We start from the raw sequence: 24,018 nt of genomic DNA on the forward strand, positions 1-24,018 counted from the left end.
CGGTGAATTGGCGTGAATGCATTTTTGGGGTTTATCAGAGAAAGCCAAACTGAACTGAATCAAATTCAGTGACATCCTCGAATCAGAAATCAACTGTCAAATCTGATGGATCAATGTTTATATTTACATGGATTATCACCATAAAGCATGGAAACGGTTGCATGCGATATTACAACAACGACATGATATACAAGGAATGATAAAACGGAATATGTTGTCAATATCTAATCGACACGTTGACATAATTCTATGGTAGAAGTGGCATCCGAAACACACAAAATGCAACAATAAGTAGTGTCGACGTCATAATTGCAATTGTTATGTTGTGTTTTTCTGGCATCAACCGTGTTTTAATTAACGTCGGATAATAATCACGCTGTAAACCAAGTTCAACTCATTTACGGCAAACGTGCTATTCGTTCGTTGACACTTCCAACAACAAGCCGCCTTTTCAAATAAGTCACGTGGTAATCCGAACTCAAATAACCCGGTATGCATTTTCTATATAGGCCACATGTCTTTGCGTAAAAAAGATACGAAGGGACAGAGGACAAAGGACACATAGGACAGAGACTTTTTGTACGTGTGGTTTGTAACGTGTTATTGTTAATCCTCGTGCGCTTGTTTATTATGTATTAAACTGATCGATTGACTTTGGGTTTGGTAGCAGCCTTTTTATCAGGAGTCAGATATATGGCAGTGTTATTATTTGTGTAGACGTTTTAAGTAACGCCCTACCAATACCGTGATAATAACAAACATGCAGAAAGGTAAAGTTCGCTATTAACGCAAACATTGTAAGGATTTGTGGAATAAATTCGGTTCGGTATAATTGCTTTCCTGTTATTTACGATTTAAAGCCTTTATCAAAACAGGTGAAAGTATTTACAATGTCTGTGAATAATTGTAAATCAACACAACGTTACCATGGTAACTAACGACGCAATGTTAATTTTCGTCACTTTAAACCTCCCCAACGATTATTCGCATTTCACTTTCATCTTAGAACTCATTATTCCGTCATATGAGTTTTTGCATCTCAACCAACTCATAGTGTTGACACCAGTAGAAGTTCTCGACCACGGACCATTGAGGTGGGCATCTGAACAAGCACGATGCCACCAAGCTCCACCATGAGTCACAGCACAATTACCTCCTGACCTGCAATTATAATTACGTCGGTTGTCAACAACTCTGTGTAACAACTTACTTAAACTCAGTTAAAACTTGTGTTTAACTAAAATTTTAACGCAATGTTTAACTAAAATATTTTGTTTCAGAGCAATTGATTTTGTTGATTTAGGGTAGGCGGTTAACTTTGTCAACGAAAATCAACTATTTGAGGAAATGCATTTCATCTATTTTAACAGAATATATAACAGAAATATAAACAGACACGTTGTATCATTATTACTCACCTTTGTCTCTGTTACGAGTTGAAAATCTCATCCCGTTATTAGTGAACGACCCAGTCATGGGCATTCCCCGAATATCCGGATATAGTAATTGTGTAAGAACTTCCTTCATCACCAATGCTGAAAGTACTGAAAACAACAATGTCATAATGTTTAATTTAATGCAAAGTAATTTAAATAACAACGGATAATTTGTTGTTTTAAATCAATCCGCTTACATTGGTTTGTTGCTCATGGAAATGGTTGTTAAAAATAGAACCCTTTATGACATAATAAACGACATGTGTCATACATTGTTGTGTGAGAACAACCATATTTCGATCACAGGATTCTTGTACTTACATAAGTTTAGAATACACGTTGAAATAACGACAAAACAAATAAAAACCTTGCATGCGGTAGAGGCTGCTATGTCTCCTTTCGTTTGAACGAAAAATAGTACTTGTTTTGTAACAATGCCTCGTGTTCGGTAACATTGCTCCACGTTTGGAAACAATGGTTAGTTTTAAGTTTAACGCGCTTATTCGCTGAACGTTAAAGCAAGTGTTGGCTGGTGTTTGCATGGATTTTGCCCAAAAATTTATTGCAGTTGCGTTTATTTAGCCATCCAAACATTCAAATTTATCTTGGGTGGGGATCCCAAACGATAATGCCATTAAGTTTTCAACACTACGTAACCGTTCAGTGAAAACCTGTTGTTTGATAGTGAAACCTGCAACAAGCCTCAACAAATCTTCTTTGCCAGCCACAGGTCCTTGGTCTCCCTTTTCACCTCGGTGACCTCGAGGTCCACGTGGTCCCATCTTTCCTGGTCTTCCAGTCTCTCCTCTGGCACCTTTCAAGCCGGAATGTTCTATCTCTGATCCTTGTTCTTGTCCGTCACAAATGGAAACAACTCTGCATACTTGTTGTTGTTGGTGAGTTATGACAAGATGGCCGACCAACAAAACTCCAAACAAAATCAATTTCAACATTGTCAAAGAAGCTAGACTTTGAAAATCTGTAAATAGTTGCTCAGTCATCACATGGTAATTAACAAAGTAAACGCCATCGTTAGATTTGCCCCAAAATTACCTAATTAACAAATACATTGAAAATATAGAAGATTCACTAAGACCAGCTGGCGAATATATATACACCTTTATGCTGCGTAGATGAAACAAACACGAAAATAATGCAAATGATTAAATGTGGAGTTTAAAGGAAAGTTGCGCATAATCCAACCTTAAACTGTTGACCAATGTTACGTTACTTAATGTAAAACTTTCAGTGCGGCCAGCAATTATGCAAGGAAGTGCTCAGTGCGTGAGTTCGTTGATTGTTAATTGCGCATAACTGCATTGTCCCGTCTACTGAGGTCTCAACAACATCAGTAATGAGGCGTTTGTTATTTCTTGGTTGTATAATTATTTAAATTGTGCTTTTATACACAATTATAAATAGCCCATTACTATAAATAACATGTTATATATCTCTATTTAAAATTTCAACTTGGTTTACTTTACACGATACTTTGGCACCACGTGAGTGTTGTGCTTTGTTTTACATCGACCAATTTGCAAAAGGAACTGTGCGTGGGAACGATAACTCCAATACTCATTTGCAATGTTAACAACAGAAAATCGACTACTTTTTTATGAACGATTTAACGATTTAATTTTTCCTACAGCGATTTAACGACTAAAATATCAAATAATTCATATAAAAAGTTAATGTCATCAAACTTTTTTTCAATTTTAAATCTACCATATCGCTTCTATTTCTGAGTTGGCAAAGCAGTTTTTAATTTCATCTACACGTGCAATTAAATTTTTCGAGCGGTCCTTTCGTTTCAAGAAAAAAAAAGTGTTCCGGACCGTAACATAGGGTAGACTTTGACAAGTGGGGAAAAGGCTGCATTGAGCGCCTACGTGTAGTGGTCTGAGGTATGTATTATTGTTCAAATTAAAAGGTCGTAAAGGTAGTTCGTGGCAAATGCTTTGATAGCCATTGGAGTCGGGAGTGTTTTCTTTCTGCAAACGTGAGTCCCTGCAGTGTTGTTATGTTTCGCCCGTTCAGTTGCCTGCCTACCTCAGCGCTTTCTTGGTTGCAACTCTTTCTCAAGTTGCACTGATGATGGACGCAGTCGTGTTCGAAACGTTTGCACATAATGTATAGCAGCATAATAGCTTTGGCTTTCTTGTTTAAAGTTTTGAGGCTTTTCAGCATTAATACACATACTGAGTAACTTGCGTTTTTGCCAAAGAATGTAAATTCAGCTTGTAATACTTCGAAACATTTTAATATTTTGTTGAAACTTTCAAAACTGCTTTCTGCTCTTTTACATTATCACCCCGTCTTTCTGACGCCATCGCTAGTTATCTCACTTGCGTTACGTCTTTCAACTTGCGCTACTTCTTCTACGTCTTCTTTGTCGCGTAATCGCAGCAATTATCTCTTTGTTTCTGCGTCATCTTTGATATGTTCCTATATATTTGCGACTCTTTCCACAAATAAACAGATCCTAACATTCGGTCCAACTCAGATCGCAATGTGGTCTCTTGGGTTAAAACATTTGGTCTCCTAGATCCTATAACATGTGGTCTCATGGATCAAAGAGATTGCAGTTTGGTCTCAGAGTCCATGCCTTTGGTCTTAGAACTTAGTTAGATCCAAGAACTAAACACTGATGACAATACCTACCAACATGATGTCAGACCGAGACTTTCTTGGCAGGCTTGCTGATGGGTCGCGAAGGTGGGAACCCTTTTCAAAAACATTTCCTGCAGCTTATGACCTATGAATGTCCACTAGTACTAAATATTCAAAGAAAAAAAACAATAATTGCAGCTGCATTTGACAAAACACTGCAAGGATCTGAGAAGCATTCAGGGGGATCTTATGCCCAATAGGATAGCAGAAACAGCTCTTCGGCAAAACCGTTTTTGGCATTGCACAGAAAAAGGCTTGGGGACAACATTGAATTGCAAATTGCATGAGGTTTTTGTGATTTACTTTTTCACAAAACCAATCGACACTTTTGAAGCCTTTTCAACTAAAATAATGTCCGACCTTGAGGCGAAATACTATTTTTGACCCGATTGCGTAGACAAGAGGCGGTCCTATAACTCCACAAGTCAAATCAAGGCATACTTCTGTAATTCAATTTTTAGAAAAATTCCCTTTAACATTTTGGCACTTCAGGGACGCACGTGTTGTTGCCAGTGCGATTTTCGGCGTGTTTGGAGCAGTTTCGGTGTATTTTTTACTTCCCTTTATCATTATGGCGCAACTAACTTTTGTACCACAGCAAAGAAGTAAAATATCCACCGAAACTGCCAGCTCAAACGAGGTGAGTTTTTCCGCCAAGCTCAGGCACAATTTTCATGTGGTGAAATGGAAAAGCACCTTCATAATTTTGTGACTGGCAATTCTATTTATCGAGTAATTTATTTCGGGTTCAGGAATTAATTCTACAAAACATTACTCTCTCCATGCCATCTACATTTTTCCATGTAATCCACCCGGCAGACGCATCAGACGCGTCTGTGTCCTCCACAAACTGCTGTGTTAATTTTGGTTATTACACAAATGTGTATAAGGTCTAACCTTGGGAGGTGACAAGAAAATGATTTGTAAAGGAAAGCCAAAGCTAGTGTGCTACACATGCCGAAGCAAACGTTTCCAACACCACTGTGTTCATCATCAGTGTCAAGTAAGAATGAGTTGCAGCAAGGTATGCGCAGAGGTAGGCAGGTAACTGAACAGACAGAAACAACAATACAAATGAAACACGTGACAGAAGCCACTCGAAGGCCCATGGCCGTGACGTCATCATTTGGGCTGCAATTAGGACCTGGGTGTTGACAAGAAACCTTGTTACACAATTTATCCTCACACAAAACCTTTCCCATAAGTCGGTGAAATGGCGCCGCGATATCCGCGCATTTCTGTAAATATTGGCGGTGAATTGGCGTGAATGCATTTTTGGTTTATCAGAGAAAGCCAAACTGAACTGAATCAAATTTACTGACCTCCTCGAATCAGAAATCAACTGTCAAATCTGATGGATCAATGTTTATATTTACATGGATTATCAGCATAAAGCATGGAAACGGTTGCATGCGATATTACAACAACGACATGATATACAAGGAATGATAAAACGGAATATGTTGTCAATATCTAATTGACACGTTGACATAATTCTATGGAAGAAGTGGCATCCGAAACGCACAAAATCTAATAATAAGTAGTGTCGACATATTTGCAATTATTATGTTGTGTTTTTCTGGCATCAACCGGTGTAAACCAAGTTCAACTCATTTACTGCGAACGTGCTATTCGTTCGTTGACACTTCCTGAGTCCCGTGGTAATCCGAAATCAAATAACCCGGTTTGCATTTTCTATATAAGCCACATGCATTTTGCGTAAAAAAGATACGAAGGGATAGAGGGCAAAGGACATATAGGACAGAGACTTTATGTACGCGTGGTTTGTAACGTGTTATTGTTAATCCTCGTGCGCTTGTTTATTATGTAATAAACTGATCGATTGACTTTGGGTTTGATAGCAGCCTTTTTATCAGAGTCAGATATACGGCAGTGTTATTATTTGTGTAGACGTTTTAAGTAACGCCCTACAAATACTATGATAACAACAAAAAGGTGAAGTTCGCTATTAACACAAAAATTGTAAGGATTTGTGAAATAAATTCGGTTTGGAAAATTGTTTTCTGTTATTTACGATTTAAATCCTTTATCAAAACTGGTAAAAGTATTTACAATGTCTGTCAATAATTGTAAATCAACACAACGTTGCCATGGTAACTAATGACGCAATGTTAATTTTCGTCATTTTAAACCTCCCAAACAATTATTCGCATTTGACTTTCATCTTAGAGCTCATAATTTTTCCATTTGACTGTTTCCAGGTCCACCAACTCATAGAGTTGCTACTAGTATAAGTTTTAGACCACGGACCATTGAGTTTGGCATATGTACAAACACGATGCCACCAAGCTCCACCAATAGTCACAGCACAATTACCTCTTTGCCATCTGCAATTATAATTAAGTCGGTTGTTATCAACTCTGAGTTACAACTTATTTAAACTCTGTTAAAACTTGTGTTTAACGAAAACTTTAACGTAACCCCCTGTTTCAGAGCAATTGATTTTTACAATTGTTGAGTTAGGGTAGGCGGTTAACTTTGTTAAAAAAATCAAATATTTGAGGAAATGCATTTTATCTTTTTTAGCAAAACTCGATTTACTTCGTTAGTAAAACAGAAATATAATCAGGCACGTTGTATCATTATTACTCACTTATCATGGTCGCTGTGGCGAGTTGTAAATCTCATCCCGTTTAGACTGCTTGACGAATCAATCATGGAATCTCCTATATTCCCCGAATATCCGGATATAGTAATTCTGTAGGCACTTCCTTCATCGCCAATGCTGAAAGTACTGAAAACAACAATGTCATAATGTTTAATTTAATGCAAAGTAATTCAAATAACAACGGATATTTTTTTGTTGGAAATCAATCTCCCTCAATGTGTTTGTAGCTCATGGAAATGATTGTTAAACATAAACTCCTTTATGACGTAATAAACGACATGTGTCATACATTGTGTCGTGTTGTATGGGATAATTATTTGTCAATTAAGCAATCAACACAGAATGGGATTCAACTTTTAAATTCACAAACGACTTGAGGTCCACTTTTAAGCAACCTGAAACCTGTTTCATTTAAAAAGATGTCAATCAAGCATACAATGCTGACATTGCAAGATGTATTTGGAATATCTTGCGGGAGAAGCAAAAATTAGATGAGTTTTTGCCGAGACTATTCTGTAACCCGCATTTAACTATGTTGTTTGTGACAGAATTTCTAAATATTTCTGATCCTACGTCACTGGCAGGGGACGTGTGCCTCGGATAAACGTTTCTTAAAGGCGATTACAAAGAGGCTTTAATGTAGCTGAAGAACAAAGCGGATAATCTAACTTTCCAGTAAAGATGCAACGTTTTGCCAAAGGTCAGTACTTGGCACTCAAGATTTTACCACAAGGAGTTGGGCAACAACGACCGCATAAACTCATCTGGGCAACAAACTTTCCTGCAACACTGCGACTAGTGGTTCTTAAACTTTTTTTACATTTCCTACTTCCTGTGCAAACGGAATCCTTATTTCCCTCTGGTGTTTACATTATTTAACTAAGAATTTAATTGTCGTATTTTCGCTATATCTGTTATACTTTTTCTACCGAATTGCATTACCAATTACCAATAAGTGTACAACACACAGTGAATGCAGATCATTATATTTCTTTTCCGACCACTTTTGTGTATTTCGTTGCCGGCTAATTATCCACCTACATCCCTAAACCTTCCCACCGGATGAGAACCATTTGCTAAGGAATAAACTCTGAAGTTCAATGCACCCATTTTCTTGCATAGAAGCCCATCAATATCCAATTAACCACGCAACGACCAGCAGCTAACCCAGGGGTGGGCAAAAAGAACACAGAGAGTTTACACTATATAACTTTGAAAATCAAGTTGCGCCAGCGTCTTACACGTCGCGATTACGGGATTTTTGTTGCCTTATTCAAAACATTGGGAGCCGAGCATGTTGGGCAGAAAATCGAAATTTCAAACACTGGATTGTGCATGGGTGTTAGCTGGAGAATATAATAATCTTTTTATCCGATATATCGATGCGGGACACAGCACTAATATTCACTGGATTGCTGCCACCAATTGTCAAACGGTTTGGCCGTGGTTAATTTTGCTTGAACTGTCTTCCAGATGCCTACGCTTTAGAAAATTTGTATCAAGGGAAGTAAAATTTTCTGCAGCCACATTCTCTAAGCGCAAAAAGGTGGCGTTCGAACCAATCCGAGTCCCACTGAGCTCGGTCCCGGCTATCCGCGATTTAGTGATTGCGCAAACCTCAAGAGCGGTGATGTGGGGTCGTTACGAGTTGATTACCATCCCTATCTGTGTGCGAAATCTAAACGTTTTGTTTTAAAATTGTTCCGAGCCGAGTAAATAGATTGAAACACAGCAAGAATATTCTGTGTTGCTTCAAACTTAAACCCCGAATTTTGGAATCTGACGTAATAAGGGGGTATTTACATGACGTCTTTTAAGATTTTGTTAGTCCTGACGACCAGGCAGCATCGGGTAAATTGTCGTTAGAACAATGGCATTAAATTGAAAACGTTAAATTCGTCATAGTCTTACCTATACTCGGCAAAACCTTTACCTCCGGAAAAATCCTGAAGATCAACACGAAGGCGACACCTAGTGGACGCACTGGTGATTTGATGCAGTTTCTCCAAACCTGATAAAATTTGTTGGTTGGAATAATATTGCTGAAAACACTGGAATTTAAATTGGATTAACTGATACCTTTATATTGATTCTAGGATTGTTACGTAGCGTACTTGAAACGTTTTGCTTGGTAGGCCTGTATATTTGACTGGGTGTGCTTAAGTTATAACGCTCAGTAAATGTTCAGTAGATGCAATAAATTTAAAACCAACTATTATTTAAAATTTAACAGCAGTTGTACTAAGTTTTTGTTTAAACTTGTAAGACGTTTAATTAAGGATTGATTTATTGGAATACAAACCCATCCAAAATTCTGTTGATAGATACCCAAACCCGTTCTTGTAATCCACCCAATCTCTATCAAAACTCACAGATCCATCATAACGACGCTGGAACACCTGGTATTTATCATAACCAAGGTAAGGTGTTCAGACAATAACTTGTCATGTAAACTACCACCGAACGCTTCCCAGCCATTAAATTTATGATATAGTTACAGCCTCGAGAGGCAAACTCACCAGCCAAGCTCCACCATCCATGTCGCAATATCCCTGGAAAGTCAGAGGAGAAGTTAAACTGTAGACTCCGTTGATGTTAAGGCCGTTTTGTAACGCGTCCTTGCAGGTTGGAAACGAGCCTATGTTTGGAACACCATGAACATTGTTAATAAATTGCATTCCTTTCATCCAAAAAGAACCAAACACAAAACTACAAAATCTTACCTTTTTCGCAATGTGATCCGCTGTACCCGTGGGCACATGAACAAATGTAGGAGGTTTTTGTGTCAATGCAATTTCCATTGTTTTGGCAAATACCAGAATTTTGTGCACAGAAATCTGGATCTAAAAAGGAATCAAGTTTCATGATCTGAATTTGCATTCTTACTTTGACTTCACCTCCCTACCACACAAAAGGGTGATAGGTTGTGTAAAAAGGGGTATACTTAGTCTATAATTCGATTATAACCACAGTTAAGCACCCAAGGCTATTTTCTTTAGCTGGCCGTCATACAGAATGTTGCATCATCCAAAAATTTTTCTCTTTTCTGCTGACCGGTTACAAATGAATCACAGACTCAAACCTGTTCGCGGCCTTGAGGTTGGAATCCCTGTATTTGAATATTGTAAAAACGACGTCAAACTTACAACAATCAATGCCATCTCCTGTGTAGTTTGCGTTGCAAGAACATTGAAAACTGCCGACGGTGTTGATGCAAGTTGCATGTTGATGACAGTTGTGCATTACATTCGCGCATTCGTTTATATCTGAATATGATAATTACGATCAATTTCAGTGGACTGTTACATACTGAGTGGCATTTAGATCCGAAGGTAAATGCGGGACATGAACTTCATTAAAGAAAATCACCTTCAACACGGCTATAAGTGAAATTTCGTAAAGCTGAAAATTCTGAACTATCAAATATTCTGCTGCTTAAATGTGAAAAACAATACAACGTGAAATAATTAACATTTTCTTCCTATTGGTTGACGTCAGCTAAGAATATATAGGCGCCAGAATCAATGTGAGTTGTAGCGTATTATTTTTGGGCAGAATTTACCTGGCATTTTCCAGTCTTTTGCATAAACAGGGTTGATAATTTGCATTCTTTTCATCCAAAGAGAAACCAAACAGAAAACTACAAATCTTACCTTTTTCGCAATGTGTTCCACTGTACCCGTGGGCACATGAACAATTGTAGGAGGTTTTTGTGTCAATGCAAGTTGCATTGTTCTGGCAAATACCAGAATTTTGTTCACAGAAATCTGGATCTAAAAAGGAATCAAGTTTCATGATCTGAATTTGCATTCTTTCTCCAAGGGAAGAGTTGACTTCACAACCCTACAGCTCACTATAGGGTAATAGGTTGCGTAAAAAGTAGTTTATTTAGTCTGTAATTCGATTATAACCACAGTTAAGCACCCAAAGCTATTTCGTTTAGCTGATCGTCATACAGAATGTGGCATCCACAAAAAATGCCATTATTTTTATCTTTTCTACTGACCGATTACAAATGCATCACGGACTTCAACAGGTTCGCGGCCTGGAGGTTGGAATCCCTATATTGGTATATTGAAAAACGACGTCAAACTTACAACATTCAATGCCATCTCCTGAGTAGTTTGCGTTGCAAGAACATTGAAAACTGCCGACGGTGTTGATGCAAGTTGCATGTTGATGACAGTTGTGCATTACACTCGCGCATTCGTTTATGTCTGAATATGATAATTACAATCAATTTCAGTCGACTGTTACATGCTGAGTGGCATTTAGATCCGAAGATAAATGCGGGACATGAACTTCATTAAAGAAAATCACCTTCAACACGGCTATAAGTGAAAGTTCGTAAGGTTGAAAATTCTGAACTATCAAATATTCTGCTGCTTAAATGTCATAAACAATACAACATGAAATAATTAACATTTTCTTCCTATTGGTTGACGTCAGCTAAGAATATATTGGCGCCAGAATCAATGTGAGTTGTAGCGTATTATTTTTAAGCAGAATTTTTCTGGCATTTTCCAGTCTTTTGCATAAACAGGGTTGATAAATTGCATTCCTTCCATCCAAAGAGAAACCAAACACAAAACTACAAAATCTTACCTTTTTCGCAATGTGATCCGCTGTACCCGTGGGCACATGAACAATTGTAGGAGGTTTTTGTGTCCATGCAAGTTCCATTGTTCTGGCAAATACCAGGATTTTGAACACAGAAATCTGGATCTAAAAAGGAATCAAGTTTCATGATCTGAATTTGCATTCTTACTCCAAGGGAAGAGTTGATTTCACAGCCCTACAGCACACTATAGGGTAATAGGTTGCGTAAAAAGTAGTTTATTTAGTCTGTAATTCGATTATAACCACACTTAAACACCCAAGGCTATTTCGTTTAGCTGATCGTCATACAGAATGTGGCATCCTCAAAAAATGCCATTATTTTTATCTTTTCTACTGACCGGTTACAAATGAATCACGGACTCTAACCGGTTCGTAGCCTGGAGGTTGGAATCCCTGTATTGGTATATTGAAAAACGACGTCAAACTTACAACATTCAATGCCATCTCCTGTGTAGTTTGCGTTGCAAGAACATTGAAAACTGCCGACGGTGTTGATGCAAGTTGCATGTTGATGACAGTTGTGCATTACACTCGCGCATTCGTTTATGTCTGAATATGATAATTACAATCAATTTCAGTCGACTGTTACATGCTGAGTGGCATTTAGATCCGAAGATAAATGCGGGACATGAACTTCATTAAAGAAAATCACCTTCAACACGGCTATAAGTGAAATTTCGTAAGGCTGAAAATTTAGAACTATCAAATATTCTGCTGCTTAAATGTCATAAACAATACAACATGAAATAATTAACATTTTCTTCCTATTGGTTGACGTCAGCTAAGAATATATAGGCGCCAGAATCAATGTGAGTTGTAGCGTATTATTTTTGGGCAGAATTTACCTGGCATTTTCCAGTCTTTTGCATAAACAGGGTTGATAATTTGCATTCTTTTCATCCAAAGAGAAACCAAACACAAAACTACAAATCTTACCTTTTTCGCAATGTGTTCCACTGTACCCGTGGGCACATGAACAATTGTAGGAGGTTTTTGTGTCAATGCAAGTTGCATTGTTCTGGCAAATACCAGAATTTTGTTCACAGAAATCTGGATCTAAAAAGGAATCAAGTTTCATGGTCTGAATTTGCATTCTTTCTCCAAGGGAAGAGTTGACTTCACAACCCTACAGCTCACTATAGGGTAATAGGTTGCGTAAAAAGTAGTTTATTTAGTCTGTAATTCGATTATAACCACAGTTAAGCACCCAAAGCTATTTCGTTTAGCTGATCGTCATACAGAATGTGGCATCCACAAAAAATGCCATTATTTTTATCTTTTCTACTGACCGATTACAAATGCATCACGGACTTCAACAGGTTCGCGGCCCGGAGGTTGGAATCCCTATATTGGTATATTGAAAAACGACGTCAAACTTACAACATTCAATGCCATCTCCTGAGTAGTTTGCGTTGCAAGAACATTGAAAACTGCCGACGGTGTTGATGCAAGTTGCATGTTGATGACAGTTGTGCATTACACTCGCGCATTCGTTTATGTCTGAATATGATAATTACAATCAATTTCAGTCGACTGTTACATGCTGAGTGGCATTTAGATCCGAAGATAAATGCGGGACATGAACTTCATTAAAGAAAATCACCTTCAACACGGCTATAAGTGAAAGTTCGTAAGGTTGAAAATTCTGAACTATCAAATATTCTGCTGCTTAAATGTCATAAACAATACAACATGAAATAATTAACATTTTCTTCCTATTGGTTGACGTCAGCTAAGAATATATTGGCGCCAGAATCAATGTGAGTTGTAGCGTATTATTTTTAAGCAGAATTTTTCTGGCATTTTCAAGTCTTTTGCATAAACAGGGTTGATAAATTGCATTCCTTCCATCCAAAGAGAAACCAAACACAAAACTACAAAATCTTACCTTTTTCGCAATGTGATCCGCTGTACCCGTGGGCACATGAACAATTGCAGGAGGTTTTTGTGTCCATGCAAGTTCCATTGTTCTGGCAAATACCAGGATTTTGAACACAGAAATCTGGATCTAAAAAGGAATCAAGTTTCATGATCTGAATTTGCATTCTTACTCCAAGGGAAGAGTTTATTTCACAGCCCTACAGCACACTATAGGGTAATAGGTTGCGTAAAAAGTAGTTTATTTAGTCTGTAATTCGATTATAACCACAGTTAAGCACCCAAAGCTATTTCGTTTAGCTGATCGTCATACAGAATGTGGCATCCACAAAAAATGCCATTATTTTTATCTTTTCTACTGACCGATTACAAATGCATCACGGACTTCAACAGGTTCGCGGCCCGGAGGTTGGAATCCCTATATTGGTATATTGAAAAACGACGTCAAACTTACAACATTCAATGCCATCTCCTGAGTAGTTTGCGTTGCAAGAACATTGAAAACTGCCGACGGTGTTGATGCAAGTTGCATGTTGATGACAGTTGTGCATTACACTCGCGCATTCGTTTATGTCTGAATATGATAATTACAATCAATTTCAGTCGACTGTTACATGCTGAGTGGCATTTAGATCCGAAGATAAATGCGGGACATGAACTTCATTAAAGAAAATCACCTTCAACACGGCTATAAGTGAAAGTTCGTAAGGTTGAAAATTCTGAACTATCAAATATTCTGCTGCTTAAATGTCATAAACAATACAACATGAAATAATTAACATTTTCTTCCTATTGGTTGACGTCAGCTAAGAATATATTGGCGCCAGAATCAATGTGAGTTGTAGCGTATTATTTTTAAGCAGAATTTTTCTGGCATTTTCAAGTCTTTTGCATAAACAGGGTTGATAAATTGCATTCCTTCCATCCAAAGAGAAACCAAACACAAAACTACAAAATCTTACCTTTTTCGCAATGTGATCCGCTGTACCCGTGGGCACATGAACAATTGCAGGAGGTTTTTGTGTCCATGCAAGTTCCATTGTTCTGGCAAATACCAGGATTTTGAACACAGAAATCTGGATCTAAAAAGGAATCAAGTTTCATGATCTGAATTTGCATTCTTACTCCAAGGGAAGAGTTTATTTCACAGCCCTACAGCACACTATAGGGTAATAGGTTGCGTAAAAAGTAGTTTATTTAGTCTGTAATTCGATTATAACCACACTTAAACACCCAAGGCTATTTCGTTTAGCTGATCGTCATACAGAATGTGGCATCCTCAAAAAATGCCATTATTTTTATCTTTTCTACTGACCGGTTACAAATGAATCACGGACTCTAACCGGTTCGTAGCCTGGAGGTTGGAATCCCTGTATTGGTATATTGAAAAACGACGTCAAACTTACAACAATCAATGCCATCTCCTGTGTAGTTTGCGTTGCAAGAACATTGAAAACTGCCGACGGTGTTGATGCAAGTTGCATGTTGATGACAGTTGTGCATTACACTCGCGCATTCGTTTATGTCTAAATATGATAATTACAATCGATTTCAGTGGACTGTCACATACTGAGTGGCATTTAGCTTCGAAGGAAACGCGTGGCATGAACTTCATTAAAGAACAGCACATTCAATACGGCTATAAGTGAAAGTTCGAAATGCCGAAAATTTAGAACTGTCAAATATTCTGCTGCTTAAACATGAGAAACAATACAACATGAAATAATTAACATTTTCTTCCTGTTAGTTGACGTCAGTTAAGAAAAGATTGGCGCCAGAATCAATGTGAGTTGTAGCGTATATTTTTAAAGCGTAATTTGCACTTTCAAATCGTTTACGACTTACTTGGCACATATAGTACCAAATATTCCAGCTTTCAGAGCAAAAAATTAATTTAAATTTAAATAAATTTTTAATTTAAATTGAATTAAATTTAATAAAATTTTTTTATAGGGGGGGGAGAAACCGATACATTGTAGAACGGAGTATTTTATCGTCGCAGAATGTGTTGCGCCTTGTCGCGGGATTTTTGTGCCGATGTTTGTTGTTTTGTCGCCTTTTCCGCGTGGAATAAAAAAATACAGAGAGAAAATGCCCCTTGTCAGACACAAAACACCCAGAAATAAATCATGTCTGTTTACTCACAAATCCGATACAAATCTCTCCACCAACAAATCATTACCACGTAAATCATTTGAATACAAATTCACGATTTCCCGCAGGCTAAAGCCGCGTGCGCGTAATGCCGAGAAATAAATGCAGTGCGCTCCGCAGGAGATGGACAATGGGTGCTGTACAACACGCGTATTGAGACGAAACGGCTTTACTGTAGTGTTGGCTTCTAAAAAAGCGCTAAACTCCTGAAGGTACGGTGGTCTGGCGAAAGTATCAAACATTTCACCGTAACCGTGAGCGTCAAAATAAAAAGCAATCCAATGTATTCCAGGTTGACTGGATAGATCGCTGTTCACAATATACAACGCAGGGGGTCGATGACGTAACGAAGCGAGTTCGTCTCGTGCGAAGACACCGTGAAAAACACGCTCTGTCGCCGGGTCACGTGAGAGTAAGGCGCCGATTTGTAGCTCATCCATTATGAAGCGAAATCTGTCACCACGTGGCGATAAAGATCGATAGTCAGTAAATTGTCGAACTCAAGAAATGCAATTATCGCTACAGGCGCAGCGAGCGCGTTTTTAAATCGCACCTCCAAGCGCACCGAACCGGAACGCCGGAGGTCGAAGGTTGCAAGGTCGCTGTGGTCGGGTGTCAAATCCACACAAAACAAGCAGTATCCGCGCGGATACGAGCGATACGATATGGAATTGCCCCGGTTTTCATAATGCGAATTGGTACCCGTGAAAAGCGATAAATAGCTTCTTGTGTAATGACCGCCTTGGAAATCGGGCTTGAATGCGGTGGCGGGATAAATACGGCCATCTACGTGCAAAGCTAGGTATGTAATGTTCATGTGTTTGAACTCAAAGGGATTTCGGTCAAAGGCCCCGTTGTAGGCCGCGGCGTCGACGAACCCGAACACGCATCTGACCGGTATTTGACCGGTCACTAGAGCATCGCAAACCGTGGTCATACTACCGCCGGCGATCGTGAAAACGCGAACTTCCGATCGGCGCATCGCGTACTTGGCAGAATTGGATTGTAAAATGGTGCGCGACAGTTACAGCCGCATTAAGTTTGACCTTGCGGACGAATAATCGCACATCCATCACATTGATTTTCACATTCGCATCAGCGGCGGCCATCACAGCAAACTCGTCCTTACCGCGCGTAAGACGCAAGCGAATGTTGACGCCGTTTAAGATGTACTTGGACTGCTGACATAAACTGACGTGAAGTTTAGACAGCATTTCGATTGAACGGCTCTCGGCCGCCATCGCGCGACGGGTTTGAAATCCACTGTTACTTCGCGTCAATGCGTTCATCTGCCCTGCGTCGTCACCATACCAAAGCGATGTGGTCAGTTGTGTATTCTTCGCTTCCGATCCAAATGATAAAAGTGTCTCGATGTACGATTTGTAAGCGTAATTATTACTGGAGGGCGTCACCGTTTTATTGTTGAGAGACAGTTCCATTTGACTGAACAAGGCGTGTGCGAAATAATTTGACGGTGCCACTGGAGCGTCCGCGTCCAAATTTGTGCCATCAGCTTTGGTGATACGAACGGTACACGACAGCAACGTGTCGTTAAGGTCAACGTAATGCTCTCCGTCCGCGGCGATCAAAAAATCATACGGCCCCGCGTCTGTTACCGTAGCAAGGGGTAAATGTTCGACAAAGAGCGATGAGTTTACGCTGGTTTGCGTCGGCTTCAGTGTAAATAAATCCAATTCGCTTTTCGCACAACGCATCGAGTGCTCACTGATTAACGCCATCCCTCAAGCGAAAATGTCGTCACGGTTGCTGCGATTGTAACTCTTCACTATGCGTGGCAGTGCGCCAGTGAAATTATTATTGCCCGTGTGCGTAAAGTGGCGCCACAAACGCTCTTTCAGTGTGCGGTTAAAGCGTTTCACCACCGACGCTTTCGTTTCCTGATTGTACGTCGTGTAAAATTGAATGTTACGCTTCGAAAGCCACTTTTGAAAGACACTGTTCACAAACTCGCGACCCGCATCTGTTGCAGTTCATCCGGTCGCCGCCCGCTCGCACGAATCACACGATCGACGGCCCACACTAGACTGGAACCGGTTTTTCGCTTAATGCAAACCACCCAAACGTATTTAGAGAATACATCGATAATGGTTACTAAATATCGCACACCACGATTTTCACGAGCAAGTTTCTGTACTTCGACCAGATCTATTTGCCACAAAGAATCGATTCCAGACACAACGACACGTGAACGCAGAAAATGTTTACGACGGGGCTTATGCAATGTGTATGTATCTTGACTGCCTAGCCACCGTTTCACCGTTTTATGGCTTGCACCCACAGCAGTCCGTAGCTGGTTCACACCACCAAGACTGCCAGGGTGCGCGGGATCGTAGTAAGCGCGGCTTAAATCTCTTGCCATCGCGACAACGACTCACGAACAACGCTCCGACGACGCGGAATGTGTGAAGTAGACGGCACCGGCGCAGCCCTTTTAGCCAAAAGCGTTTTGGGTGCGTTCGCATCTCTCAGTGCTGCAATGAATTTAGCTTCTCCAATCGGTTTCAGGCCTCGAGGAGATTTTTTGCGCAACACACCATGTATCAAATCCTCGATATTACTATTAGCAACGCTTTCGCCCTTCAAAACAAGTTCGCCCGACGGCAAAAAATCGATTCCGGGCGCTTCGCGAATAAACGAAATCAATGACTCGGCTTTAACTTTTAGTGTTTTCGGCATAGCTCGGACAACGTGCTGCGCAATAGCCTCCTTTCGGTCGGTCGTATCGTCGTTCTTGCGCTCGATGATCGTCATTTTCATGGGTTTATTCGCTTGTTCTTCGCTGAGGAACCGATAGCGCTGCAGGGATTGCCCGTACAACTTGACCTTTTCCTCGGCTGGCCTTGCGTCGTAAATGAAGATCATGCATTTCACGATCCAGTTCCGATAAAACGCGATCAACTGGTGACGCCGAAGCTGGCGCCTTGTCGCGCATTGTCTTTAAAACATTTGGATCGATCAGAGCAAGCTTGTGCACAGATTCCATCAGCGCCGAGCGAATAAACCCGCTAGAGCAAGGACCACTGTTCCAATGAGAGACCCCCAGGAGTGCGGCCAGAAATCCCCCGCGTTGAATCAACTGCGTTCCCGCGTCACCAGCGTCTTTTTTCTCGAACAATTCGCGCAAAACGTTTTTGTGCCGCAGTAACTTCTATTGATCGCGCTCGATCAAATCAACGTCACCCTCAGCACGTTATAGCTACACTCACAAATACACTTCATCGAATCGGGGCCGGCCGCTTTTATGAACGCGCGCACGACTCTTGGTTCGGCTTTGCATATCGTATTCAAAACCGCCGCGTGTTAACCACAAGACTTTTAATTCACGCATGAACGACCTAGCGTGGTCAAGCGAGCTGTTTGTCTGACTAGAATTTTGTTTGAGCGGAGAATATGACGTTCCTAAAATCGTGTAACAAATTTTAAAGAACCTTTGTTGTATCACATAAGTCTCCAATGAACCACAATGTTTTTGGCGTATGTCCCTGTTGTCACTTTACTTTTCAATAAACGTAGTAGTGTAACGAACGGAACGGAAAAAGGAACGAAATGGCGCGGACAACACGCTGCGCAATAGACGCTTTTCGGTCAGACGTATCGTCGTTCTTGCGCTCGACCATCGTCATTGGTTTATCCGCCTCTTCAAGCTTTTGCACAGATTCCATCAGCGCCGAGCGAATAAACCCGCTAGAGCAGGGACCACTGTTCCAATGAGAGGTCCCAGCAGTGCGGACAGGAATCCTCCGCGTTGAATCAACTTGCGTTTTCGCGTCACCGGCGTCTTTTTTTTGACCAATTCGCGCAAAACGTTCTTGTGCCGCAGTAACTTCTGTCGGTCGCCCTCGGTTAAATCAATGTTACCCCTTAGCACGTTATGGCTACATGTCATCGCAACGTCATTAGAAATAACGGTCCAATTCAGGAAACAATTCACCAGATAGTTTCACAAACGCCACACGACCACTCAGTGAACTGCGTGTGACCTCGAATTCCTTGGCGAGGACATCTCAAACAAAGTCCACACGCTCAAGATAAAAATAGTATCACGATTGCGACACCGGAAAGAGACAAACAATAGGAGAATCTTATTTTACTCCCAATCAAGACCGGAAGGTTCATGAGTAACTGTGAGTATCTCCCTGACACATGTCCCCCTTTGAAATGCATACGAAAGAGAACGGAAACAGTACTCTTTCCTGTCTCCCTAACCGGAAAGAGTAGCAGAGAGACAGGAAGGAAGTCTCCCCGTTCTCTACTCTGTCACCCTTTACTACTCAGGTGATTGGTAAGTATGCAGATATCCACACCACTAGGGGCAGAAAGGACTCCTGACGGGTAAAGATTCTAGCATTTGTTATTTTAACACATATATGAGAATCGATTCAAATGAAACTAAACTCAACTGTTGGAAGTGTTATTCAGTTGACCTTGCAGTTGAACCACTTTGTTCGACAACTCTGTGAAAATATTCGATGTGTGAGTAGAATTGAGTGTTAAGTGCATGAACTTAACTGTTAGATGTGCGGTTCTGCTCACTCTGCAGTTGATCCACTCTGTTCGACAGCTCTGTGAATATAATGTTCGATGTGTGAGTGGACATTGAATGTTAAGTGCATAAACTTAACTGTTAGATGTGCGGTTCTGCTCACTCTGCAGTTGATCCACTCTGTTCGACAACCCTGTGAATATAATGTTCGATGTGTGAGTGGACATTGAATGTTAAGTGCATGAACTTAACTGTTAGATGTGCGGTTCTGCTCACTCTGCAGTTGATCCACTCTGTTCGACAACTCTGTGAAGATAATCTTCAATGAATTTACTTTAATATGATTTTATGAGAGTTCACCGTGTAGGGGATTTGTTGTACTGCTGTGTTTGTATCAAATATCTATCTGTACTGCTTGGTTTGTTAAAGCTTCCTATCCAACTATAAATTTTGTCAAAAAGTGTTTAGAGAAAAATCTCATACCTGCAACAAGCCTCATCAAATCTTCTTTGCCAGCCACAGGTCCTTGGTCTCCCTTTCGACCTCGACGACCTCGAGGTCCACGTGGTCCCATCTTTCCTGGTCTTCCAGTCTCTCCTCTGGCACCTTTCAAGCCGGAATGTTCTATTTCTGATCCTTGTTCTTGTCCGTCACAAATGGAAACAACTCTGCATACTTGTTGTTGTTGGTGAGTTATGACAAGATGGCCGACCAACAAAACTCCAAACAAAATCAATTTCAACATTGTCAAAGAAGCTAGACTTTGAAAATCTGTAAATAGTTGCTCAGTCATCACATGGTAATTAACAAAGTAAACGCCATCGTTAAATTTGCCCCCAGAAGATTCACTGAGACCTGCTGGCGAATATAAATACACGTTTATGCTGCGTAGATGAAACAAACATGAAAATAATGCAAATGATTAAATGTGGAGTTTAAAGGAAAGTTGCGCATAATCCAGCCTTAAACTGTTGACCAATGTTACGTTACTTAATGTAAAACTTTCAGTGCGGCCAGCAATTATGCAAGGAAGCGCTCAGTGCGTGAGTTCGTTGATTGTTTATTGCGCATAACTGCATTGTCCCGTCTACTGAGGTCTCAACAACATCAGTAAACGAACGCAATGCAAAGAATGCTGTATGTACATCGTTGCCAAATACACCACAAACCTTTGTTAGGACAAACTGATTTGTCAATAGTTGCGATACAAATGTCACTTTTTTGATTTCTTACGTCACCCAATGTAAAAAGCCACCTGCCACAAGTCACATGATGCTTCATGATCGCAATGCGTCGACCTAGACACGCGCCGATCACGCATTCATCACGTGGACCGCTTGGTCTCGACGTAAACCAATGTCCAACCGCATTTAAAAAAACAATTTTGAAGTACTTCTAAGTCAATTAGCATTATGCGCTAAAGGTGATTTGATGTAGATACAAGTCAGCCGCACAGAAAGTATTGAGAATATTTGTTTGTGATTAAAGTTTTTTTGTGATAACAAAGGAACAAACATATCCTTGTAAACGAGTTTTGCAGGCGAGTTATCCATCGCAAATTACATCTGACATCTCTACTTGGTTTAAACTTCATTTTCAACTCTATCAGTTATAACTTGTCCAAGCACGAGTGACATTAAACCACGGTCAGCTGCAATACAAGCTTGATCTAAACTGGATAACGTTGCGTTTCCAACCACACAGACCCGAGCAAACTCCAAGCAGTAATCACGACGCAACTGTGACTTGCTTAAAACCTTCTTCAAGTTGCCGGAGACCTTTGAATTTTCAAAGGACCCAATCAGACCTGAGGTATTTCTGTCTGAATACCAATGGTTGACACTGAATTGAGACGAATTAAATATGTTGAAAACCTAACTTCTGAATTGGATGAAAGACAGTGAAAAAAGTCGCTTAAATATACAAGTTTTGCATGTTCATATTCAAATGAAATATTACACACAAATATTTTCGTATCTTGCTCCTGGTTGTCAGGTGAATTTCTTTTCTCATTTTAACAAAACCAGGTGGATGACGGATCGCTAATATTAAAGAACTTATGCGTTGTTTCTTTTCCTAATTCTCTGCTTTCAAACAAACTATTACATACGCAACTATTCAGATACCAAACAATGAACCTTTGAATGCTTTGTCTAATATTAATATGATGACTACAATCGCTCAACACCTTATAGAACGTTGGCAACACAATTGACGTCACGACACAAAACTGCAAAAAAGTGGGGAAATGCTTCGTTGGCGCAGAGCGTGAAGTCAATTTAAGTTTGTAGTGAGGCGTGAAGGAATGTGGGTGGAGTGGTTTGGGGCAAATGGAGTTGCACTGGTTTCACTAAATGGGCGCCTGACTTTATTAAACGGACTAATGTTAAAAACGACAATAAAACGTACATACAATTCCAGTAGTAATACATGCTTTCGCATAGCAAGGCAGGATCGCCCCACTTGGGGGGGCTTTTTTTAGTGAAAGCGTGATATTACTTCTGCGTTGTCTGATTACGGTGGTGGAGATCCTCTACGTATGTCAAGGTCGCATGACAAGTTGTGCGCTTGCGCACCAGTGTACTTTGGCCACAATATACCTCGTGAAGCCACTGAGCTCCTGTAGCCCTGTTTGTAGAGCGTTGGGCCTGGTTAGCCCAGGGTCGTGAGTTCAAACCTCACCCGGAGCTTGATTTTTTAGATCTCGCTCCGACTTGTCGGGAAAAGTGGTTGATCCAGCTCGGCTGCAATGCCTTGGCTGCGAAGCCTGTGAACTTTACAATTCCAGTAAACGCCCGACACTAAAAACAACCGTACAGCTCAACGCCCATCTCAAGACTAACGGGTCATACACACAGCACTTCTTGCACCGGCTAATCAACCAATCAACTGTATGTTTAGGCAGGGGAAGATACAGGTTCAATCGATGGTCTCAAAGTGGTTGATGCTTTATTAAGTTGCGCAGTCAAACTTGAGACAAGCAAAACACTCGTTCATGAGGCGGCAACCGCAATACGAGAAAGGCAATGGCGCGCTTCGATGCACAGGCGAACACTGTGGTCGCCATAATCTAAATTTTACTTTTCGCCCCACCTGACAGATGTGCACAGAGGTAACAAGTTGTCAAACACTCTTTCCCACTGGTTGATTTGGTCACACACACACATATATATATCAATGGATTGGTTATTGTTGTATCTGCTTTGGTGATGCTAGCTGGAGCACAGGAAGGCGCATCTTACCGATATTTTGTTTTTTCAGAGTATGACGTTCATCAGATTACCAATAGTTCGAAGCAGTTTTGCCTGTATTGATGATCACTTACCATTGCTTCCAGAATAATGAACACAACATTACGGCAAACAACCATATTTGAGGGTTTTGGGATAAAATGGCCTCCAATTTAATATATTCAGGGTTAAGTCCGTCACCACTAGTTACTTGGAGATTTGATGTAATGTAAATCGTCCTCTACTGTGTGAATTTGCCCTCCTTTGGGGCATAACGATAAGAATTCAATTTCATGCTCCGGGAACCGTTGCTTGTGGACAATATCAGCATCAGCACTCGCAGGACAAAGCACAGCCTGCTGTTCTTTCATGAAGTCGATATTGAGTTGATTTAATAGCGAAAGATAATTGTAGACCCAACTGCTACCTTTCGGTTAAAAGATTGAACACGAATTTAAACAACAAAACGAAGTTCTCCTTGTAAGCGAAAAGTTCAATAAATACTGCAAGTATATCAACCTGGCAACTTCGTGTCGCAGTTTCATCGCATGCTTGGCCAACGCAGTCTTGCTGGCATCTTTCGATGCGACATCACGGCGATGCTCTTTCAGTCGCGTCTTAAAGGCCATTCCGGTTTCGCCAATGTAAATACCATTGCAATATTTGCATGGTATTAAATAGACCATTCCCTTTGGCTAGGAAGTTTCCGTAGCAATAGGTTATGATATTAGATTGCCTAGCGTTGTATGGGGCTTAGTGTAGACCTTTATGCCATAATCCGACATCAATCTTCGCAATGTTTCGTTAAGGCCAGGGACGTAGGGAATAACAACTGTTCCGCTAGTGGGCGTTTCATCCTTACGGGTGACTGCCGGTCTCTCTTAAGCGTGCCGTAAC

General features: G+C 40.4%; 1 protein-coding gene across 16 annotated transcripts in view; it reads right to left on the minus strand.

Annotated features, from left to right (window-relative positions):
* Window positions 1-5,682: 5,682 nt before the first annotated feature.
* The window catches only part of LOC145906105 (uncharacterized), a 268,399-nt gene continuing 250,063 nt past the window's right edge, over window positions 5,683-24,018 (minus strand). For 11 of the 16 annotated variants that reach the window (XM_082993493.1, XM_082993498.1, XM_082993503.1 and 8 more), the window contains 21 exons: window positions 20,144-20,197; window positions 20,031-20,084; window positions 19,918-19,971; window positions 19,809-19,862; window positions 14,640-14,759; window positions 14,196-14,315; window positions 13,688-13,807; window positions 13,244-13,363; window positions 12,736-12,855; window positions 12,292-12,411; window positions 11,785-11,904; window positions 11,341-11,460; window positions 10,833-10,952; window positions 10,389-10,508; window positions 9,882-10,001; window positions 9,459-9,578; window positions 9,255-9,373; window positions 9,038-9,134; window positions 8,647-8,746; window positions 6,721-6,861; window positions 5,683-6,454 (listed from right to left, as the gene is read on the minus strand). In XM_082993493.1, the coding sequence (XP_082849619.1) occupies window positions 6,271-6,454; window positions 6,721-6,861; window positions 8,647-8,746; window positions 9,038-9,134; window positions 9,255-9,373; window positions 9,459-9,578; window positions 9,882-10,001; window positions 10,389-10,508; window positions 10,833-10,952; window positions 11,341-11,460; window positions 11,785-11,904; window positions 12,292-12,411; window positions 12,736-12,855; window positions 13,244-13,363; window positions 13,688-13,807; window positions 14,196-14,315; window positions 14,640-14,759; window positions 19,809-19,862; window positions 19,918-19,971; window positions 20,031-20,084; window positions 20,144-20,197 (2,297 nt within the window). In that variant the 3' untranslated portion in view covers window positions 5,683-6,270. Of the gene's footprint in view, window positions 6,455-6,720; window positions 6,862-8,646; window positions 8,747-9,037; window positions 9,135-9,254; window positions 9,374-9,458; window positions 9,579-9,881; window positions 10,002-10,388; window positions 10,509-10,832; window positions 10,953-11,340; window positions 11,461-11,784; window positions 11,905-12,291; window positions 12,412-12,735; window positions 12,856-13,243; window positions 13,364-13,687; window positions 13,808-14,195; window positions 14,316-14,639; window positions 14,760-19,808; window positions 19,863-19,917; window positions 19,972-20,030; window positions 20,085-20,143; window positions 20,198-20,374; window positions 20,505-24,018 lie in introns of those variants that run through there. The other 5 variants (XM_082993499.1, XM_082993495.1, XM_082993505.1 and 2 more) reach the window with 4 other exon arrangements.

Source organism: Ascidia mentula, chromosome 6 (assembly GCF_947561715.1).
Source record: "Ascidia mentula chromosome 6, kaAscMent1.1, whole genome shotgun sequence".
In the NCBI taxonomy this organism is placed as follows: Eukaryota; Metazoa; Chordata; class Ascidiacea; order Phlebobranchia; family Ascidiidae; genus Ascidia; species Ascidia mentula.